Here is a 21,846-nt window from a genome sequence, read left to right on the forward strand (position 1 = left end):
AATTTCTTGTTGTCAGAGAGGAGGTAGAGATCTATAGAGTTGAAACTGCTTGTTGTCAGAGAGGAAGTAGAGATCTTTAGAGTTGAAACTGCTTGTTGTCAGAGAGGAAGTAGTGATCTTTAGAGTTGGAACTGCTTGTTGTCAGAGAGGTGATGTTTAGTCTTAGTGGTTGTACGTGGCAGGGGGCGGGGTTTGGTGTCTGCGTACGAGAGGGAAGGTGCACAGTGCACACAGCACAGAAGACAAGACCAAAAAGAAAACACTGATAAAAAAGTAATTAAAACCTTGATTCTTGCGATACAGGCATTTGGAACATCGTCCTTAAACATACAGTGCCTCCAGAAAGTTTTCAAATCCCTCAACCTTTTCCACATTTTGTTGTATTGCAGCCTGAATTTAAAATTGATTAAATTGAGATTGCGCGTTACTGGCCTACACACAATACCCCATATAATGTCAAATTATGGTTTTATAATGTTTATAAATGTATAAAAAATTACAATCTGAAATGTCTTTAGTCAATAAGTATTCAACCTCTTTGTTATGGCAAGGCTAAATAAGTTCAGGAGTAAAAATGTGCTTAACAATTCACATCAGTTGAATGGACTCACTTTGTTCAATAGTGTTTAACACGATTTTAGAATGACTATCTCATCTCTGTACCCCACACATACAATTATATGTAAGATACCCTCAGTTGAGCAGTGAACTTAATACACAGATTCAACCCCTAAAACCAGGGAGGTTTTCTAATGCCTTGCAAAGAAGGGCACCTACTGGTAGATGGGTAAAAAAAATACAAAAATAAATACATTGAATATCCCTTTGAGCATGGTGAAGTTATTAATTACACTTTGGATGGTGTATCAATATACCCAGTCACTACAAATATACAGGCCTCCTTCTTAACTCAGTTGCCGGAGAGGAAGGAAACCGCTCAGGGATTTCACCATGAGGCCAATGGTGACTTTAAAACAGTTACAGAGTTTAATAGCTGTGATAAGAGAGAACTGAGGATGGATCAACAATATTGTAGTTACTCCACAATACTAATCTAAAGGACAATGTACAGTATAAAGAATTTTCAAAACATGCATTATGTTTGCAATAAGGCACTAAATTAAAACTACAAAAAAACTGGAAAAATAAATTAACTTTATGTCCTGAATACAAAGCGTTATGTTTGGGGCAAATCCAACACATCACTGAGTATCACTCTGCATATTTTCAAGCATGGTGGTGGCTGCATCATGTTATGGGTATGCTTTTCATCGGCAAGGACTGGGTAGTTCTTTAGGATAGAAAAACAGAATGGAGATGAGCACAGGCAAAATCCTAGAGGAAAACCTGCTTGTCTGCTTTCCACCAGACACTGGGAGACAATTCACCTTTCAGCAGGACAATAACCTACAACACAAGGCCAAACATAAACTGAGTGTACAAAACATTAGGAATACCTGCTCTTTCCATGAAACTGACCATGTGAATGGCAAGATAGTTATGATCCCTTATTGATGGTCACTTATTAAATCAAATTCAATCAGTGTAGATGAAGGGGAGGAGAAAGGTTAAAGAAGGATTTTTTTTAAAGCCTTGAGACAAGGATTGTGTATGTGTGCCATTCAGATGGTGAATGGGCAAGACAGAAAATGTAAGTGTCTTTGGTATGGTAGTAGGTGCCAGGCGCACCAGTTTGTGTTACGAACGGCAACACTGCTGGGTTTTTCACACTCAACGGTTTCCCGTGTGTAACAAGAATGGTCCACAACCCAAAGGACATCCAGCCAACTTGACACAACTGTGTGAAGCATTGGAGTCAACATGGGCCATCATCCCTGTGGAACGCTTTCAACACCTGGTAGAGTCCATGCCCTGACGAACTGAGGCTGTTCTGAGGGCAACATTAGGAAGGTGTTCCTAATGTTTTGTCCACTCAAGAGTACACTGAAGTTGCCTACCAAGAAGACACTGAATGTTCCTTAGTGGCTGATTTACAGTTTTGACTTAAATTGCCTTGAAAATCTATGGCAAGACATAAAAATGTCTGTCTAGGAATGATCTACAACCAACTTTACAGAGCTTGAAGAATTTGTTTTAATAATGTGCAAACATTGTTCAATCCAGGTGTGGAAAGCTCTTAGAGACTTACCCAGAAAGACTGACAGCTGTAATCGATGCCAAAGGTGATTATAACATTATTGACTTAGGGGTGTGAATACAGTATTTCTGTATTTCATTTTCAATAAATGTGCAAAAATGTCTAAAACCATAATTTCACTTTGTCATTATGGGGTATTGTGTGTACATGGGTGAGACAAATCTATTCAATCCATTTTGAATTCAGGCTGTAACAACAAAATGTGGAATAAATCAAGGGGTATGAATACTTTCTGAAGGCACTGCCGATTCAAATGAATCAAAGGAATTTGATATATCGCCCAGTCCTAACAGTGTCTGGCCAAGTAAGGATGGATCTTTCTGACAGCAGGATTCTATAACAGCAGGCCTGTTCCAGCCTGGCAGAGAGAACATCAATCAGCCTCTCAGTCAGTCATTCATAGTAAAGGTCAATTTAACATAGTGAAGCATGTAAGACAGCTACTGAGCTGTTTACTCTCGGTGTGATGCATATGAGCCAATTAAAACACTATGAAGGACGCTAGATACATCAACTATCGGCAGCTCACAGAAAACTGATGACGGCTGGAAACAGGAGTTTGTTAAAGTGTTTCATTGGTCATACAGCAGATAGGGTGGGGCGACAACCTCTGGGGCAACCTCTGGGGAACACACAGCCTCTGGGGAACACACAGCCTCTGGGGAACACACAGCCTCTGGGGAACACACAGCCTCCGGGGAACACACAGCCTCCGGGGAACACACAGCCTCTGGGGAACACACAGCCTCTGGGGAACACACAGCCTCTGGGGAACACACAGCCTCTGGGGAACACACAGCCTCCGGGGAACACACAGCCTCTGGGGAACACACAGCCTCTGGGGAACACACAACCTCTGGGGAACACACAACCTCTGGGGAACACACAACCTCTGGGGAACACACAACCTCTGGGGAACACACAGCCTCTGGGGAACACACAGCCTCCGGGGAACACACAGCCTCCGGGGAACACACAGCCTCTGGGGAACACACAACCTCTGGGGAACACACAACCTCTGGGGAACACACAACCTCTGGGGAACACACAACCTCTGGGGAACACACAACCTCTGGAGAACCCAAATCAAATCAAATCAAATCAAATTGTATTGGTCACATACACATGGTTAGCAGATGTTAATGCAAGTGTAGCGAAATGCTTGTGCTTCTAGTTCCGACAGTGCAGTAATATCTAACAAGTAATCTAACAATTCCACAACAACTACCTTATACACAAAAGTGTAAAGGAATGAATACGAATATGTACATACAAAGATATAAATGAGTGATGGCCAAACGGCATAGGCAAGATGCAGTAGATAGTATAGAGTACAGTATATACATATGAGATGAGTAATGTAGGGAATGAAAACATTATATGAAGTGGCATTGTTTAAAGTGGCTAGTGATACATTTATTACATACATTTTTCATTATTAAAGTGGCTAGAGTTGAGTCAGTATGAGTGGCTGCTGACAACAATGTTAGTGATGGCTGATTTAACAGTCTGTTGGCCTTGAGGTAGAAGCTGTTTTTCAGTCTCTCGGTCTTCTCCAGAAGTTGCTTACCGCCCCAATAGGTCCACAGATGACGCAATCGCAATCACACTGCCCTAACCCATCTGGACAAGAGGAATACCTATGTAAGAATGCTGTTCATCGATTACAGCTCAGCATTTAACACCATAGTACCCTCCAAACTCGTCATCAAGCTCGAGACCCTGTGTCTCAACCCCGCCCTGTGCAACTGGGTCCTGGACTTCCTGACGGGCCGCCCCCAGGTGGTGAGGGTAGGTAACAACATCTCCACCCCGCTGATCCTCAACCCTGGGGCCCCACAAGGGTGCGTTCTCAGCCCTCTCCTGTACTCCCTGTTCACCCACGACTGCATGGCCATGCACGCCTCCAACTCAATCATCAAGTTTGCAGATGACACAACAGTGGTAGGCTTGATTACCAACAACGACGAGACAGCCTACAGGGAGGAGGTGAGGGCCCTTGGAGTGTGGTGTCAGGAAAATAACCTCTCACTCAACGTCAACAAAACAAAGGAGATGATCGTGGACTTCAGAACACAGCAGTGGGAGCAGCCCCCTATCCACATCAATGGGACAGCAGTGGAGAAGGTGGAAAGTTTTAAGTTCCTCTGCGTACACATCACGGACAAATTGAAATGGTTCACCCACACAGACAGTGTGGTGAAGAAGGCGCAACAGCGCCTCTTCAACCTCAGGAGAATGAAGAAATTTGCTTTGTCACCTAAAACCCTCACAAACTTTACAGATGCACAATTGAGAGCATCCTGTCGGGCTGTATCACCACCTGGTACGGCAGCTGCTCTGCCCACAACCGCAAGGCTCTCTAGAGGGTGGTGTGGTCTGCCCATCGCATCACCGGGGGCAAACTACCTGCCCTACAGGACACCTACACCACCCGATGTCACAGGAAGGCCAAAAAGATCATCAAAGACATCAACCACCCGAGCCACTGCCTGTTCACCCCGCTATCATCGAGAAGGCGACGTCAGTACAGGTGCATCAAAGCTGGAACCGAGAGACTGAAAAACAGCTTCTATCTCAAGGCCATCAGACTGTTAAACAGCCATCACTAACACAGAGAGGCTGCTGCCTGCATAGACTCAAAATCATTGGCCACTTTAATAAATGGACCACTAGTCACTTTAATAATGCTACTTTAGTAATGTTTACATACCCTACATTACTCATCTCATATGTATATACTGTACTCTATACCATCTATACTGTACTCTGTACCATCTTGCCTATGCCGTTCGGCCATCGCTCATCTATATATTTATATGTACATATTCTTATTCCATTCCCTTACTTAGATTTGTGTGTATAAGGTAGATATGGAATTGTTAGATTACTTACTGCACTGTCGGAACTAGAAGCACAAGCATTTCGCTACACTCACATTAACATCTGCTAACCATGTGTATGTGACCAATACAATTATGATTTGAGATAGGCCTAGTGCACGGTTCTGTCTGTCTGGTGGCTGACCTGCCTATACTGTGCCCCTCCCGTCTCTCTCCATCCCTAGCTAGCGCACATGAGTGTTTGTATTCTCGGAAGTACGGCAACTAATCAGTCTCCTCCGTTGCAAAAATACTTAATCTTAGGAGTCGATTCCTAGAGGAAGGTGTGTTTTCTTTCTACTAACTGTCTTGGTAAGTCACATATTTATAACGTAATGGGAGCTTGAGGCAGTATCGTGTAATGGGAGCTTGAGGCAGTATCGTGTAAATGGGAGCTTGAGGCAGTATCGTGTAAATGGGAGCTTGAGGCAGTATCGTGTAAATGGGAGCTTGAGGCAGTAGCGTGTAAATGGGAGCTTGAGGCAGTAGTGTGTAAATGGGAGCTTGAGGCAGTAGCGTGTAAATGGGAGCTTGAGGCAGTATTGTGTAAATGGGAGCTTGAGGCAGTATTGTGTAAATGGGAGCTTGAGGCAGTATCGTGTAAATGGGAGCTTGAGGCAGTATCGTGTAATGGGAGCTTGAGGCAGTATAACGTAATAAGAGCTTGAGGCAGTATCGTGTAATGGGAGCTTGAGGCAGTATCGTGTAAATGGGAGCTTGAGGCAGTATCGTGTAAATGGGAGCTTGAGGCAGTATCGTGTAAATGGGAGCTTGAGGCAGTATCGTGTAAATGGGAGCTTGAGGCAGTATCGTGTAAATGGGAGCTTGAGGCAGTAGCGTGTAAATGGGAGCTTGAGGCAGTAGCGTGTAAATGGGAGCTTGAGGCAGTAGTGTGTAAATGGGAGCTTGAGGCAGTAGAGTGTAAATGGGAGCTTGAGGCAGTATTGTGTAAATGGGAGCTTGAGGCAGTATCGTGTAATGGGAGTTTGAGGCAGTATAACGTAATAAGAGCTTGAGGCAGTATCGTGTAATGGGAGCTTGAGCCAGTATCGTGTAAATGGGAGCTTGAGACAGTATCGTGTAAATGGGAGCTTGAGGCAGTATCGTGTAAATGGGAGCTTGAGGCAGTATCGTGTAAAAGGGATCTTGAGGCATTTCTCTCCTGTTCTATTGATTTTCATATCAACTTTCTTTTGTTGTCCAGAAGCCCAAAGGCACAATCCTAGTTCATATTGGCAACCCATCCTAGTTGTTGCTTTTAGGTTCCCAGTCTTTCAACTTTTGAGGTTTTCAGCTCTGGCACATATGGGACACTCAGGTGTACTGTTTACAACTGGATTTTCCAGAAACACCCAGGTGTACTGTTTACAACTGGCTTTCCAGAAACACCCAGGTGTACTGTTTACAACTGTCTTTTCCAGAAACACCCAGGTATACTGTTTACAACTGGCTTTTCCAGAAACACCCAGGTATACTGTTTACAACTGGCTTTTCCAGAAACACCCAGGTGTACTGTTTACAACTGGCTTTTCCAGAAACACTCAGGTGTACTGTTTACAACTGGCTTTTCCAGAAACACCCAGGTGTACTGTTTACAACTGTCTTTTCCAGAAACACCCAGGTGTATTGTTTACAACTGGCTTTTCCAGAAACACCCAGGTGTACTGTTTCCAACTGGCTTTGATAATTTGATGTGTTTAAAATGAGGTTTTATTATTAGCTGCTTCATTACAGGAAGTGCATGTCTAATAATAGGCAACAGCTGTTTGACTGTAAGACGACATGCAACAATACCAGGCCTGTTTCCATTAAGCTCTTCATCAAAAATGTCTGTTCCTTATAATGACGAGTGTATATATGAATCTGTTCCTTGTATGACGAGTGTATATATGAATCTGTTCCTTATAATGACGAGTGTATATATGAATCTGTTCCTTGTATGACGAGTGTATATATGAATCTGTTCCTTATAATGACGAGTGTATATATGAATCTGTTCCTTGTATGACGAGTGTATATATGAATCTGTTCCTTATAATGATGAGTGTATATATGAATCTGTTCCTTGTATGATGAGTGTATATATGAATCTGTTCCTTGTATGATGAGTGTATATATGAATCTGTTCCTTGTATGATGAGTGTATATATGAATCTGTTCCTTGTATGATGAGTGTATATATGAATCTGTTCCTTGTATGACGAGTGTATATATGAATCTGTTCCTTGTATGACGAGTGTATATATGAATCTGTTCCTTATAATGATGAGTGTATATATGAATCTGTTCCTTGTATGATGAGTGTATATATGAATCTGTTCCTTGTATGACGAGTGTATATATGAATCTGTTCCTTGTATGACGAGTGTATATATGAATCTGTTCCTTGTATGACGAGTGTATATATGAATCTGTTCCTTGTATGAAGAGTGTATATATGAATCTGTTCCTTGTATGCATGCAGAGTATTTTCTGTTGGACATGTAATTTTACTGTTTATTCACTGGTTAATGAGGGCCTGTTGGTCAGCAGCAACATCCCTGATATATACACACCAAACAAGTCAAAGTGTCTGATTGGGCCAGGCCCAGCTCTCAGCATGCCAAGCTGTCACGTTCCTGTCCATCAGAGAATGGCCGGTCCCCAACTTCAGACAGACACACAGACAAAAGTGAGAACCACAGTGTACTGACAGTACATGGGACCAGCAGGTGATGCCTGTACCAGAAAATCATTAACTGGCTTCAAGACCCATACCAGACTGGAGGTAGCTAGACATTCACCAGACTGGAGGTCGCTAGACATTCACCAGACTGGAGGTAGCTAAACATTCACCAGACTGGAGGTAGCTAGACATTCACCAGACTGGTGGTAGCTAGACATTCACCAGACTGGAGGCAGCTAGACATTCACCAGACTGGTGGTAGCTAGACATTCACCAGACTGGAGGTAGCTAGAAATTCACCAGACTGGAGGTAGCTAAACATTCACCAGACTGGAGGTAGCTAGACATTCACCAGACTGGAGGCAGCTAGACATTCACCAGACTGGAGGTAGCTAGACATTCACCAGACTGGAGGCAGCTAAACATTCACCAGACTGGAGGTAGCTAGACAATCACCAGACTGGAGGTCGCTAAACATTCACCAGACTGGAGGTAGCTAGACAATCACCAGACTGGAGGCAGCTAGACATTCACCAGACTGGAGGTAGCTAGACAATCACCAGACTGGAGGCAGCTAGACATTCACCAGACTGGAGGTAGCTAAACATTCACCAGACTGGAGGTAGCTAAACATTCACCAGACTGGAGGCAGCTAGACATTCACCAGACTGGAGGTAGCTAGACATTCACCAGACTGGAGGCAGCTAAACATTCACCAGACTGGAGGCAGCTAGACATTCACCAGACTGGAGGTAGCTAGACATTCACCAGACTGGAGGTAGCTAGACATTCACCAGACTGGAGGTAGCTAGACATTCACCAGACTGGAGGCAGCTAAACATTCACCAGACTGGAGGCAGCTAGACATTCACCAGACTGGAGGTAGCTAGACAATCACCAGACTGGAGGCAGCTAGACATTCACCAGACTGGAGGTAGCTAGACAATCACCAGACTGGAGGCAGCTAGACATTCACCAGACTGGAGGTAGCTAGACAATCACCAGACTGGAGGCAGCTAGAAATTCACCAGACTGGAGGTAGCTAGACATTCACCAGACTGGAGGCAGCTAGACATTCACCAGACTGGAGGTAGCTAGACATTCACCAGACTGGAGGTAGCTAGACATTCACCAGACTGGAGGTAGCTAGACATTCACCAGACTGGAGGTAGCTAGACATTCACCAGACTGGAGGTAGCTAGACATTCACCAGACTGGAGGTAGCTAAACATTCACCAGACTGGAGGTAGCTAGACATTCACCAGACTGGTGGTAGCTAGACAATCACCAGACTGGAGGCAGCTAGACAATCACCAGACTGGAGGTAGCTAGACATTCACCAGACTGGAGGCAGCTAGAAATTCACCAGACTGGAGGTAGCTAGACATTCACCAGACTGGAGGCAGCTAGACATTCACCAGACTGGAGGTAGCTAGACATTCACCAGACTGGAGGTAGCTAGACATTCACCAGACTGGAGGTAGCGAGACAATCACCAGACTGAAGGAAGATAGACTTCACCAGACTGGAGGTAGCTAGACAATCACCAGACTGGAGGTAGCGAGACAATCACCAGACTGAAGGAAGATAGACTTCACCAGACTGGAGGTAGCTAGACATTCACCAGACTGGAGGTAGCTAGACATTCACCAGACTGAAGGTAGCGAGACATTCACCAGACTGAAGGTAGCGAGACATTCACCAGACTGGAGGCAGCTAGAAATTCACCAGACTGGAGGTAGCTAGACATTCACCAGACTGGAGGCAGCTAGACATTCACCAGACTGGAGGTAGCTAGACATTCACCAGACTGGAGGTAGCTAGACATTCACCAGACTGGAGGTAGCGAGACAATCACCAGACTGAAGGAAGATAGACTTCACCAGACTGGAGGTAGCTAGACAATCACCAGACTGGAGGTAGCGAGACAATCACCAGACTGAAGGAAGATAGACTTCACCAGACTGGAGGTAGCTAGACATTCACCAGACTGGAGGTAGCTAGACATTCACCAGACTGAAGGTAGCGAGACATTCACCAGACTGAAGGTAGCGAGACATTCACCAGACTGGACGTAAAAGACAGAGAGTGTGACTATAGAGCTAGTATAACAGACAGAGTGACTATAGAGCTAGTATAACAGACAGAGTGACTATAGAGCTAGTATAACAGACAGAGAGTGACTATAGAGCTAGTATAACAGACAGAGAGTGACTATAGAGCTAGTATAACAGACAGAGTGACTATAGAGCTAGTATAACAGACAGAGAGTGACTATAGAGCTAGTATAACAGACAGAGTGTGACGATAGAGCTAGTATAACAGACAGAGTGACTATAGAGCTAGTATAACAGACAGAGTGACTATAGAGCTAGTATAACAGACAGAGTGTGTGACTATAGAGCTAGTATAACAGACAGAGAGTGACTATAGAGCTAGTATAACAGACAGAGAGTGACTACAGAGCTAGTATCAGAAAGTGTAATATTAGACATAGAGAGTGACTATAGAGCTAGTACTAGAAAGTATAACAGAGTGACTATACAGCTAGTGTTGCTAGGCTAAGGTCTGTGCAGGTGGAGTCACTCATGCATGCTGCCTGTTTGAGTAGATGAGTTAACCAGAGGCCCAGAGGACCAGTGAGGGGTAACAGAGGGTTAGGGTTCAGGTGTCGCTGTGTGACACAGAGAGGAGGCTCCCTGAGCTCATAAATCAGGACAGAATGTCTTGCCTCTCTACAGCTCAGCAGGCTGTTTACTCTGGAGTAAGTGGAGGTGAGGGGTGTGTATGTGTGTGCGAGCGAGCGAGCGAGAGAGAGAGAGAGACACACAGGCTATGTGTTGCTGGCAGATCTCTTTCTCATACACACCCAGGATAAACTGCTGCACTAAATCACTTTATAAATGGGAACTAATTCCAAGTTGCTGTCCTAAAGCACATGTTAAAACAACAGTCAATAGTGAATAAAAGGACAAATACAGCCCCTAATAGTGAACAAGGACACCATGTCACCGTAGAAATAGTTCAGTGGTTCTGACATCCTCACCCTTACACACGGTGTGTTCCAACCTAATGAACATCCATTTTGCTCTGTTGTTGACCCTGTTTCCCACAGTCTATATTGCTGTAATGTTCATATAGTGAGTTTACTGCTGTAATAATTCCCACATAGGGTTGTAATAGGGTTAGTTAAGGTGAGAGTTTCCCAGACAAACACCTCTAGTCCAGTCCTATAGCTGACCCTTTGAACACAGTGAGAACACAGCGGGCCCACGACTTAATCCTTTTATTGTGCTTCACTAAAACAATAAATTAATGGCCAACAAATTCCTGCAGGTAAAGTAAATATCATAAAGAGCGAATAAATACAACAGAATGTTTTAAATAAATATCATTCAGCGTTCTGGTCTGGCTCAGACTGAAAGGTAAACAACAGTGGTATAGAAGAGTCGTCATAAATTTACACAGTGTTTCTTAGCCACGCTCCTACGCACAAACACACTCGCACATAAATCTGACAGTGTTTCCTTGCCACGCTTCCTAGGATCCGGAAGTGTTATAAAGAACACAAGCAAGGTGTCTGCTGGGTAATTTGCAGGCGTTTGTCTATTTAATTTAGACAGAAACAAATAAGTCTTGAGCTGGTTAAAGCTAGGGTTAAAGCTAGGGTTAATAGCTGCCTAATGACTCTGAAAGTAGTTAAGCTCCATGAAAATAAACACAAAACACAGAGCACATTTGCTTATAGATGTTCCACAGACATACAGCTAGGTAGCCTAGTGGTTAAGAGAGTTGGGCCAGTAACCCAAAGGTCGCTGGTTCAAATCCCAGAGCCGGCAAGGTGGAAAAATCTGCCATTCTGCAGAAAATGCAGAAGAAAACATTTGGGTTGAATGCATTCAGTTGTTCAACTGACTAAGGATCCCCTTTCTGGCACTAACACTTGTAACTAGCTCTGATTTATCTGCTTTCCTGGTAATGACTGATATGTGGTTGTCTATCCTAGCTTGGTTAACGGACTGTATGTCACTCTGGATAACAGATAACAGCTAAATGATCAACATGTAATACATCTCAAAGAACAAGATAGCCTTGTGGATTTCAATAAACACACAATGTCCTGTGTTACAATAAAGATGGACACACCTCCGACTCGGCACACTTCTCCTCTGTTTAAATACGAGGGAAAGTAAATAAGCTGCTGTTTTGACTAGGTCCTCAGTCTGTGAGTGGGTCTTAAGTGTGTTAGTGCAGTGGTTCCCCAACCTGAGGGCGCGTGAGTGGTCGGGGGGGAGGGGCGTGCGAGTGGTCAGGGGGGAGGGCGCGCGAGTGGTCGGGGGGCACGCTAGTGGGCAGGGGGGTGTGCGAGTGGTCGGGGGCGCGCTAGTGGTCGAGGGGTGGGGGCGCGCGAGCGGTCGGGGGGAGGGGGCGCTTGTGGGTGGGGGGCGCTAGTGGTCGAGGGGGTGGGGCGCGCGAGCGGTCGGGGGGAGGGCGCTTGTGGGCGGGGGGCGTGCGAGTGGTCGGGTGGGGGCGCGAGTGGTCGGGGGGAGGGGCGCACTTGTGGGCGGGGGGCGCGCTGGTGGTCGGGGGGGAGGGGGCGCACTTGTGGGCGGGGGCGCGCTGGTGGTCGGGGGGAGGGGCGCTTGTGGGCGGGGGGTGTGCGAGTGGTCGGGAGGAGAGGGCGCGTGAGTGGTCGGGGGGCTCGGGGCGCTGGGGACAGTTGTAAATGTAAATATTCCCCAATGATGGAATGCGGGCCTGAGTGAAACAGTTTGGGAACCATTGTCTTAGTGTAAACAACAGCCCAGCCTAATATGAACCTGTGTGTGGGTCTAGTGTCTTAGTGTAAACAACAACAGCCCAGCCTAATATGAACCTGTGTGTGGGTCTGGTGTCTTAGTGTAAACAACAACAGCCCAGCCTAATATGAACCTGTGTGTGGGTCTGGTGTCTTAGTGTAAACAACAACAGCCCAGCCTAATATGAACCTGTGTGTGGGTCTAGTGTCTTAGTGTAAACAACAACAGCCCAGCCTAATATGAACCTGTGTGTGGGTCTGGTGTCTTAGTGTAACTAAACAGACAATCTGTGGGTGACCACCTTGCTCAGAGTTCATCAGGGATCAGCTGTGGGTGACCACGTTGTCTTGTAGGGATCAGACTCATTTTACAGTATCAGGAAACAACACCCATATAGACAGACAGACAGACACCCAGCCAGGGAGGCAGACAGACACCCAGCCAGGGAGGCAGACAGACACAAAGCCAGGAAGTCAAACAGACACAAAGCCAGGGAGGCAGACAGACACCCAGCCAAGGAGGCAGACAGACAGACACCCAGCCAGGGAGGCAGACAGACAGACACCCAGCCAGGGAGGCAGACAGACAGACACCCAGCCAGGGAGGCAGACAGACAGACACCCAGCCAGGAAGACAGACAGACAGACACCCAGCCAGGAAGACAGACAGACAGACACCCAGCCAGGAAGACAGACAGACAGACACCCAGCCAGGAAGGAAGACAGACAGACAGACAGACAGACAGACAGACAGACAGACAGACAGACAGACAGACAGACACCCAGCCAGGGAGGCAGACAGACAGACAGCTGTGTGGATATGTGTAGGTGTGTGTGGATATGTGTAGGTGTGTGTGGATATGTGTAGGTGTGTGTGTGGATAAATGTAGGTGTGAGTGGATACAATGGTAGGCTGTAGATAGATATAGATAAAGGGATCCTGCCACAGGACCAGGTCATCAGCCCATCTGCCTGCCTGTCTGAGATGAGAGGTGTTGTATTTACTCCCCTGGTCAGACAACAGACTATCACCAAGACGCTCGTTTTCCCTATCTTACCCACACCATGAGCCAATCCCTATCTGCTGCCTGCAGACAGGAAATCATGACTCCTGTAAGACTATCCTCCTAGCAAAATCCCAGGGACCAACTAAACGCAGTTGTTACATGACTAATAACACCACAGTCGTTACATGACTAATAACACCACAGCATTACATGACTAATAACACCAGTCGTTACATGACTAATAACACGAGTCGTTACATGACTAATAACACCACAGTCGTTACATGACTAATAACACCACAGTCGTTACATGACTAATAACACCAGTCGTTACATGACTAATAACACCACAGTCGTTACATGACTAATAACACCACAGTCGTTACATAACACCACAGTCGTTACATAACACCACAGTCGTTACATAACACCACAGTCGTTACATGACTAATAACACTACAGTCGTTACATGACTAATAACACCACAGTCGTTACATGACTAATAACACCACAGTCGTCACTTGACTAATAACACCAGTCGTCACATGACTAATAACATCAGTCGTCACATGACTAATAACATCAGTCGTCACATGACTAATAACACCAGTCGTCACATGACTAATAACACCACAGTCGTCACATGACTAATAACACCACAGTCGTTACATGACTAATAACACCACAGTCGTTACATGACGAATAACACCAGTCGTTAAATGACTAATAACACCAGTCGTCACATGAGTAATAACATCAGTCGTCACATGACTAATAACATCAGTCGTCACATGACTAATAACACCACAGTCGTCACATGACTAATAACACCAGTCGTTACATGACTAATAACACCACAGCATTACATGACTAATAACACCACAGTCGTTACATGACTAATAACACCACAGTCGTTACATGACTAATAACACCACAGTCGTTACATGACTAATAACACCACAGTCGTTACATGACTAATAACACCACAGTCGTTACATGACTAATAACACCACAGTCGTTACATGACTAATAACACTACAGTCGTCACATGACTAATAACACCAGTCGTCACATGACTAATAACACCAGTCGTTACATGACTAATAACACCAGTCGTTAAATGACACCAGAGTCGTTACATGACTAATAACACCACAGTCGTTACATGACTAATAACACCACAGTCGTTACATGACTAATAACACCACAGTCGTTACATGACTAATAACACCACAGTCGTTACATGACTAATAACACCACAGTCGTTACATGACTAATAACACCACAGTCGTTACATGACTAATAACACCACAGTCGTTACATGATTAATAACACTACAGTCGTTACATGACTAATAACACCAGTCGTCACATGACTAATAACACCAGTCGTTACATGACTAATAACACCAGTCGTTAAATGACACCACAGTCGTTACATGACTAATAACACCACAGTCGTTACATAACACCACAGTTGTCACATGACTAATAACACCACAGTCGTCAAATGACTAATAACACCACAGTAGTCACATGACTAATAACACCACAGTCGTCACATGACTAATAACACCACAGTCATCACATGACGAATAACACCACAGTCGTCACATGACTAATAACACCACAGTCGTCACATGACTAATAACACCACAGTCGTCACATGACTAATAACACCACAGTCGTCACATGACTAATAACACCACAGTCGTCACATGACTAATAACACCAGTCGTTACATGACTAATAACACCAGTCGTTACATGACTAATAACACCAGTCGTTACATGACTAATAACCACAGTCGTTACATGACTAATAACACCAGTCGTTACATGACTAATAACCACAGTCGTTACATGACTAATAACACCAGTCGTTACATGACTAATAACACCAGTCGTTACATGACTAATAACACCACAATCTTTCCATGATTAATAACACCACAGTCGTTACATGACTAATAACACCAGTCGTTACATGACTAATAACACCAGTCGTTACATGACTAATAACACCAGTCGTTACATGACTAATAACACCACAGTTGTTACATAACACCACAGTCTTTACATGACTAATAACACCACAGTCGTTACATGACTAATAACACCACAGTCGTTACATGACTAATAACACCACAGTCGTCACTTGACTAATAACACCAGTCGTCACATGACTAATAACACCACAGCCGTCAATTGACTAATAACACCAGTCGTCACATGACTAATAACACCACAGTCGTCACATGACTAATAACACCACAGTTGTCACATGACTAATAACACCACGGTCGTCACATGACTAATAACACCACGGTCGTCACATGACTAATAACACCACGGTCGTCACATGACTAATAACACCACGGTCGTCACATGACTAATAACACCACGGTCGTCACATGACTAATAACACCACGGTCGTCACATGACTAATAACACCACGGTCGTCACATGACTAATAACACCACGGTCGTCACATGACTAATAACACCACAGTCGTTACATGACTAATAACACCACAGTCGTTACATGACTAATAACACCACAGTCGTCAATTGACTAATAACACCAGTAGTCACATGACTAATAACACCACAGTCGTCACATGACTAATAACACCACAGTCGTCACATGACTAATAACACCAGTCGTCACATGACTAATAACACCACGGTCGTCACATGACTAATAACACCACGGTCGTCACATGACTAATAACACCACGGTCGTCACATGACTAATAACACCACGGTCGTCACATGACTAATAACACCACGGTCGTCACATGACTAATAACACCACGGTCGTCACATGACTAATAACACCACGGTCGTCACATGACTAATAACACCACGGTCGTTACATGACTAATAACACCACAGTCGTTACATGACTAATAACACCACAGTCGTTACATGACTAATAACACCAGTCGTTAACATGACTAATAACACCAGTCGTTACATGACTAATAACACCAGTCGTTACATGACTAATAACACCAGTCGTTAAATGACACCACAGTCGTTACATGACTAATAACACCACAGTCGTTACATGACTAATAACACCAGTCGTTACATGACTAATAACACCACAATCTTTCCATGATTAATAACACCACAGTCGTTACATGACTAATAACACCAGTCGTTACATGACTAATAACACCAGTCGTTACATGACTAATAACACCAGTCGTTACATGACTAATAACACCACAGTTGTTACATAACACCACAGTCTTTACATGACTAATAACACCACAGTCGTTACATGACTAATAACACCACAGTCGTTACATGACTAATAACACCACAGTCGTCACTTGACTAATAACACCAGTCGTCACATGACTAATAACACCACAGCCGTCAATTGACTAATAACACCAGTCGTCACATGACTAATAACACCACAGTCGTCACATGACTAATAACACCACAGTTGTCACATGACTAATAACACCACGGTCGTCACATGACTAATAACACCACGGTCGTCACATGACTAATAACACCACGGTCGTCACATGACTAATAACACCACGGTCGTCACATGACTAATAACACCACGGTCGTCACATGACTAATAACACCACGGTCGTCACATGACTAATAACACCACGGTCGTCACATGACTAATAACACCACGGTCGTCACATGACTAATAACACCACAGTCGTTACATGACTAATAACACCACAGTCGTTACATGACTAATAACACCACAGTCGTCAATTGACTAATAACACCAGTAGTCACATGACTAATAACACCACAGTCGTCACATGACTAATAACACCACAGTCGTCACATGACTAATAACACCAGTCGTCACATGACTAATAACACCACGGTCGTCACATGACTAATAACACCACGGTCGTCACATGACTAATAACACCACGGTCGTCACATGACTAATAACACCACGGTCGTCACATGACTAATAACACCACGGTCGTCACATGACTAATAACACCACGGTCGTCACATGACTAATAACACCACGGTCGTCACATGACTAATAACACCACGGTCGTTACATGACTAATAACACCACAGTCGTTACATGACTAATAACACCACAGTCGTTACATGACTAATAACACCAGTCGTTAACATGACTAATAACACCAGTCGTTACATGACTAATAACACCAGTCGTTACATGACTAATAACACCAGTCGTTAAATGACACCACAGTCGTTACATGACTAATAACACCACAGTCGTTACATGACTAATAACACCACAGTCGTTACATGACTAATAACACCACAGTCGATACATGACTAATAACACCACAGTCGTTACATGACTAATAACACCACAGTTGTTACATGACTAATAACACCAGTCGTTACATGACTAATAACACCACAGTCGTCACTTGACTAATAACACCAGTCGTCACATGACTAATAACATCAGTCGTCACATGACTAATAACACCAGTCGTCACATGACTAATAACACCAGTCGTCACATGACTAATAACACCACAGTCGTCACATGACTAATAACACCACAGTCGTTACATGACTAATAACACCACAGTCGTTACATGACTAATAACACCAGTCGTTACATGACTAATAACACCAGTCGTTACATGACTAATAACACCACAGTTGTTACATAACACCACAGTCGTTACATGACTAATAACACCACAGTCGTTACATGACTAATAACACCACAGTCGTTACATGACTAATAACACCACAGTCGATACATGACTAATAACACCACAGTCGTTACATGACTAATAACACCACAGTCGTTACATGACTAATAACACCACAGTCGTCACTTGACTAATAACACCAGTCGTCACATGACTAATAACACCAGTCGTCACATGACTAATAACACCACAGTCGTCACATGACTAATAACACCACAGTCGTTACATGACTAACACCACAGTCGTTACATGACTAACAACACCAGTCGTTACATGACTAATAACACCACAGTCGTCACTTGACTAATAACACCAGTCGTCACATGACTAATAACACCAGTCGTCACATGACTAATAACACCAGTCGTCACATGACTAATAACACCAGTCGTCACATGACTAATAACACCAGTCGTCACATGACTAATAACACCACAGTCGTCACATGACTAATAACACCACAGTCGTTACATGACTAATAACACCACAGTCGTTACATGACTAATAACACCACAGTCGTTACATGACTAATAACACCAGTCGTTACATGACTAATAACACCAGTCGTCACATGACTAATAACACCAGTCGTCACATGACTAACAACACCAGTCGTCACATGACTAATAACACCACAGTCGTCACATGACTAATAACACCAGTCGTCACATGACTAATAACACCAGTCGTCACATGACTAATAGCACCACGGTCGTCACATGACTAATAACACCACGGTCGTCACATGACTAATAACACCACGGTCGTCACATGACTAATAACACCACGGTCGTTACATGACTAATAACAACACAGTCGTTACATGACTAATAACAACACAGTCGTTACATGACTAATAACACCAGTCGTTACATGACTAATAACACCACAGTCATTACGTAACACCAGTCGTTACATGACTAATAACACCACGGTCGTCACATGACTAGTAACACCAGTCGTTACATGACTAATAACACCACAGTCGTCACATAACACCAGTCGTTACATGACTAATAACACCACAGTCGTTACATGACTAATAACACCACAGTAGTTACATGACTAATAACACCAGTCGTTACATGACTAATAACACCACAGTCGTTACATGATTAATAACACCACAGTCGTTACATGACTAATAACACCACAGTCGTTACATGACTAATAACACCACAGCCGTTACATGACTAATAACACCAGTCGTTACATGACTAATAACACCACAGTCGTTACATGACTAATAACACCACAGTCGTTACATGACTAATAACACCACAGTCGTTACATGACTAATAACACCACAGTCGTTACATGACTAATAACACCACAGTCGTTACATGACTAATAACACCACAGTCGTTACATGACTAATAACACCACAGTCGTTACATGACTAATAACACCACAGTCGTTACATGACTAATAACACCACAGTCGTTACATGACTAATAACACCACAGTCGTTACATGACTAATAACACCAGTCGTTACATGACTAATAACACCAGTCGTTACATGACTAATAACACCACAGTCGTTACATGACTAATAACACCACAGTCGTTACATGACTAATAACACCACAGTCGTTACATGACTAATAACACCACAGTCATTACATGACTAATAACACCAGTCGTTACATGAGTAAAAACACCAGTCATTACATGACTAATAACATTGCAATAAAGCAAATCTCTGCTTTTATACAGATGTCTTCTTTGACCATTATTTCTTTCACATTTATTCTAATAAAAATATTTGATCAAACACTTTCTCCTGCAGGTGAAAGCTAATGATGTCAGTGTGGAACCCTTCAGCCGGGGCCTTCCAGCAGGGTGAGGCTCTGAGCTGTTATCCCCAGTATCAGGCTGTCTCAGTGGGGTTCAGAGGTGGGCTGGGACTGAGCTGTTATCCCCAGTATCAGGCTGTCTCAGTGGGGTTCAGAGGTGGGCTGAGGGTTGGAAGACATGGGGGCTGGGACTCTGAGCTGGTTAAATTATTTATTAAATTTTTTTTTATAAATGTGAATATTTGTAGCTACTTTTTAAGTGAATACCGAAGTCAACTTGTGCAACACGTTATGAGACAAAGAAGGTTGTGTTCTTCATTTCACCTGTCACATAATTTTTTTTACATTTTACATTTTAGTCATTTAGCAGACGCTCTTATCCAGAGCGACTTACAGTAGTGAACGCATACATTTCATACATTTAATTTCATGCATTTAAAAAAATATATATATATTTTTTTGTAATGTTTCATTTTGAATCTTACTGGTAGACCCATACATGTGGTGTTTGTTCACAAGCACAACAACGAGAGACCAGAGCCTTGTGAGTCAAATAAAAAGGTTCCATTTTATTTTTAAAGCTAAAAAATTAAGTTGTGCAGCATGTGCCTGCTGATCTAGTTACAGGAGGGAATGCACAACTAGATGTTTGCCAGCTAGATATCTTATAACTATTAAGTTAACTGTCTAAAATGTGCTGAATGCTCTGCAGTTGTGCATTTGGTTTGCTAATTTAGTAACTAGTTCACTTTGTTTGGTAACAGCAGAGGATCAAGAGCCACGTTGTCTAATATTTGTTTTGGGCGAGCAGCAAACAGTGAGTAGCATATTTTAGTTACTTGTATAACTTTATGAGCTGGTATGTCTGTCCTGCAAATACTTTAGGTCAGAGACTGTAGAATGTTTTTGCAATGCACTCATCAGCATTTAGTTAGCATTCTCTATGGGGTTTTACATGTACTTGTTAGGATTGCTAACCTTCAGATTACAGAGTATGAATGGGGTTTGAAAACAGTGCCCCTTCTGTTCAGTGCCAGTATTACCGAATATCCCGGTAAGGCACAAGGTAGGTATGACAGACCATCCAAGACTACTATGATGTGGACTAAAAACGACTGCCTCTTACCTAGTTCCTCCAAACAGGATGATACGATCTCCCACCAAGCAGCAGCACTGTCTCCTCCTGGGGCACGGACCTTTACCCAGAGGCTCCACCTTCTTCCATGAGAATGCCTCTGGAGGACACACACACACACACACACACACACACACACACACACACACACACACACACACACACACACACACACACACACACACACAGGTGAGAAAATATATTGAAACAGTCACAATCATGTGAGTAAAATAATGTTTATCCACCACACCATGGCATTTAAGAGGGAGGTGGGTCTGAAGAAAACATCTACAACCGTCTTTATACAGACCACCTATATTCTAGAATAGGGTTTCCCAAACTCAGTCCTGCCCACTCCCCCCGGTGCACGTTTTGGTTTTGCCCTAGCACTACACAGCTGATTCACATAACCAACTCATCATAAAGCTTAGGTTATTTGAATCAGCTGTGTAGTGCTAAAATCCAAATGTACAGCTCAACATTCAACACCATAGTAGCCTCCAAGCACATCATTAAGCTTGAGTCCCCGGGTCTCAACCCTGCCATGTGCAACTGGGTCCTGGACTTCCTGACGGGTCGCCCCCAGGTGGTGAGGGTAGGAAACAACACCTCCAATTCGCTGATCCTCAACACTGGGGCCCCACAAGGTTGTGTGCTCAGCCCTCTCCTGTACTCCCTGTTCACCCATGACTGCGTG

General features: G+C 43.8%; 1 protein-coding gene across 5 annotated transcripts in view; it reads right to left on the reverse strand.

Annotated features, from left to right (window-relative positions):
* Window positions 1-21,846, reverse strand: part of LOC106578738 (kelch domain-containing protein 3) — a 207,387-nt gene that overhangs the window by 121,516 nt on the left and 64,025 nt on the right. For all 5 annotated transcript variants that reach the window (XM_045702237.1, XM_045702235.1, XM_045702234.1 and 2 more), the window contains one exon: window positions 21,141-21,249. In XM_045702237.1, the coding sequence (XP_045558193.1) occupies window positions 21,141-21,249 (109 nt within the window). The remainder of the gene's footprint in view (window positions 1-21,140; window positions 21,250-21,846) is intronic.

The sequence above is a fragment of the Salmo salar genome, chromosome ssa19 (assembly GCF_905237065.1).
Source record: "Salmo salar chromosome ssa19, Ssal_v3.1, whole genome shotgun sequence".
Classification (NCBI taxonomy): domain Eukaryota; kingdom Metazoa; phylum Chordata; class Actinopteri; order Salmoniformes; family Salmonidae; genus Salmo; species Salmo salar.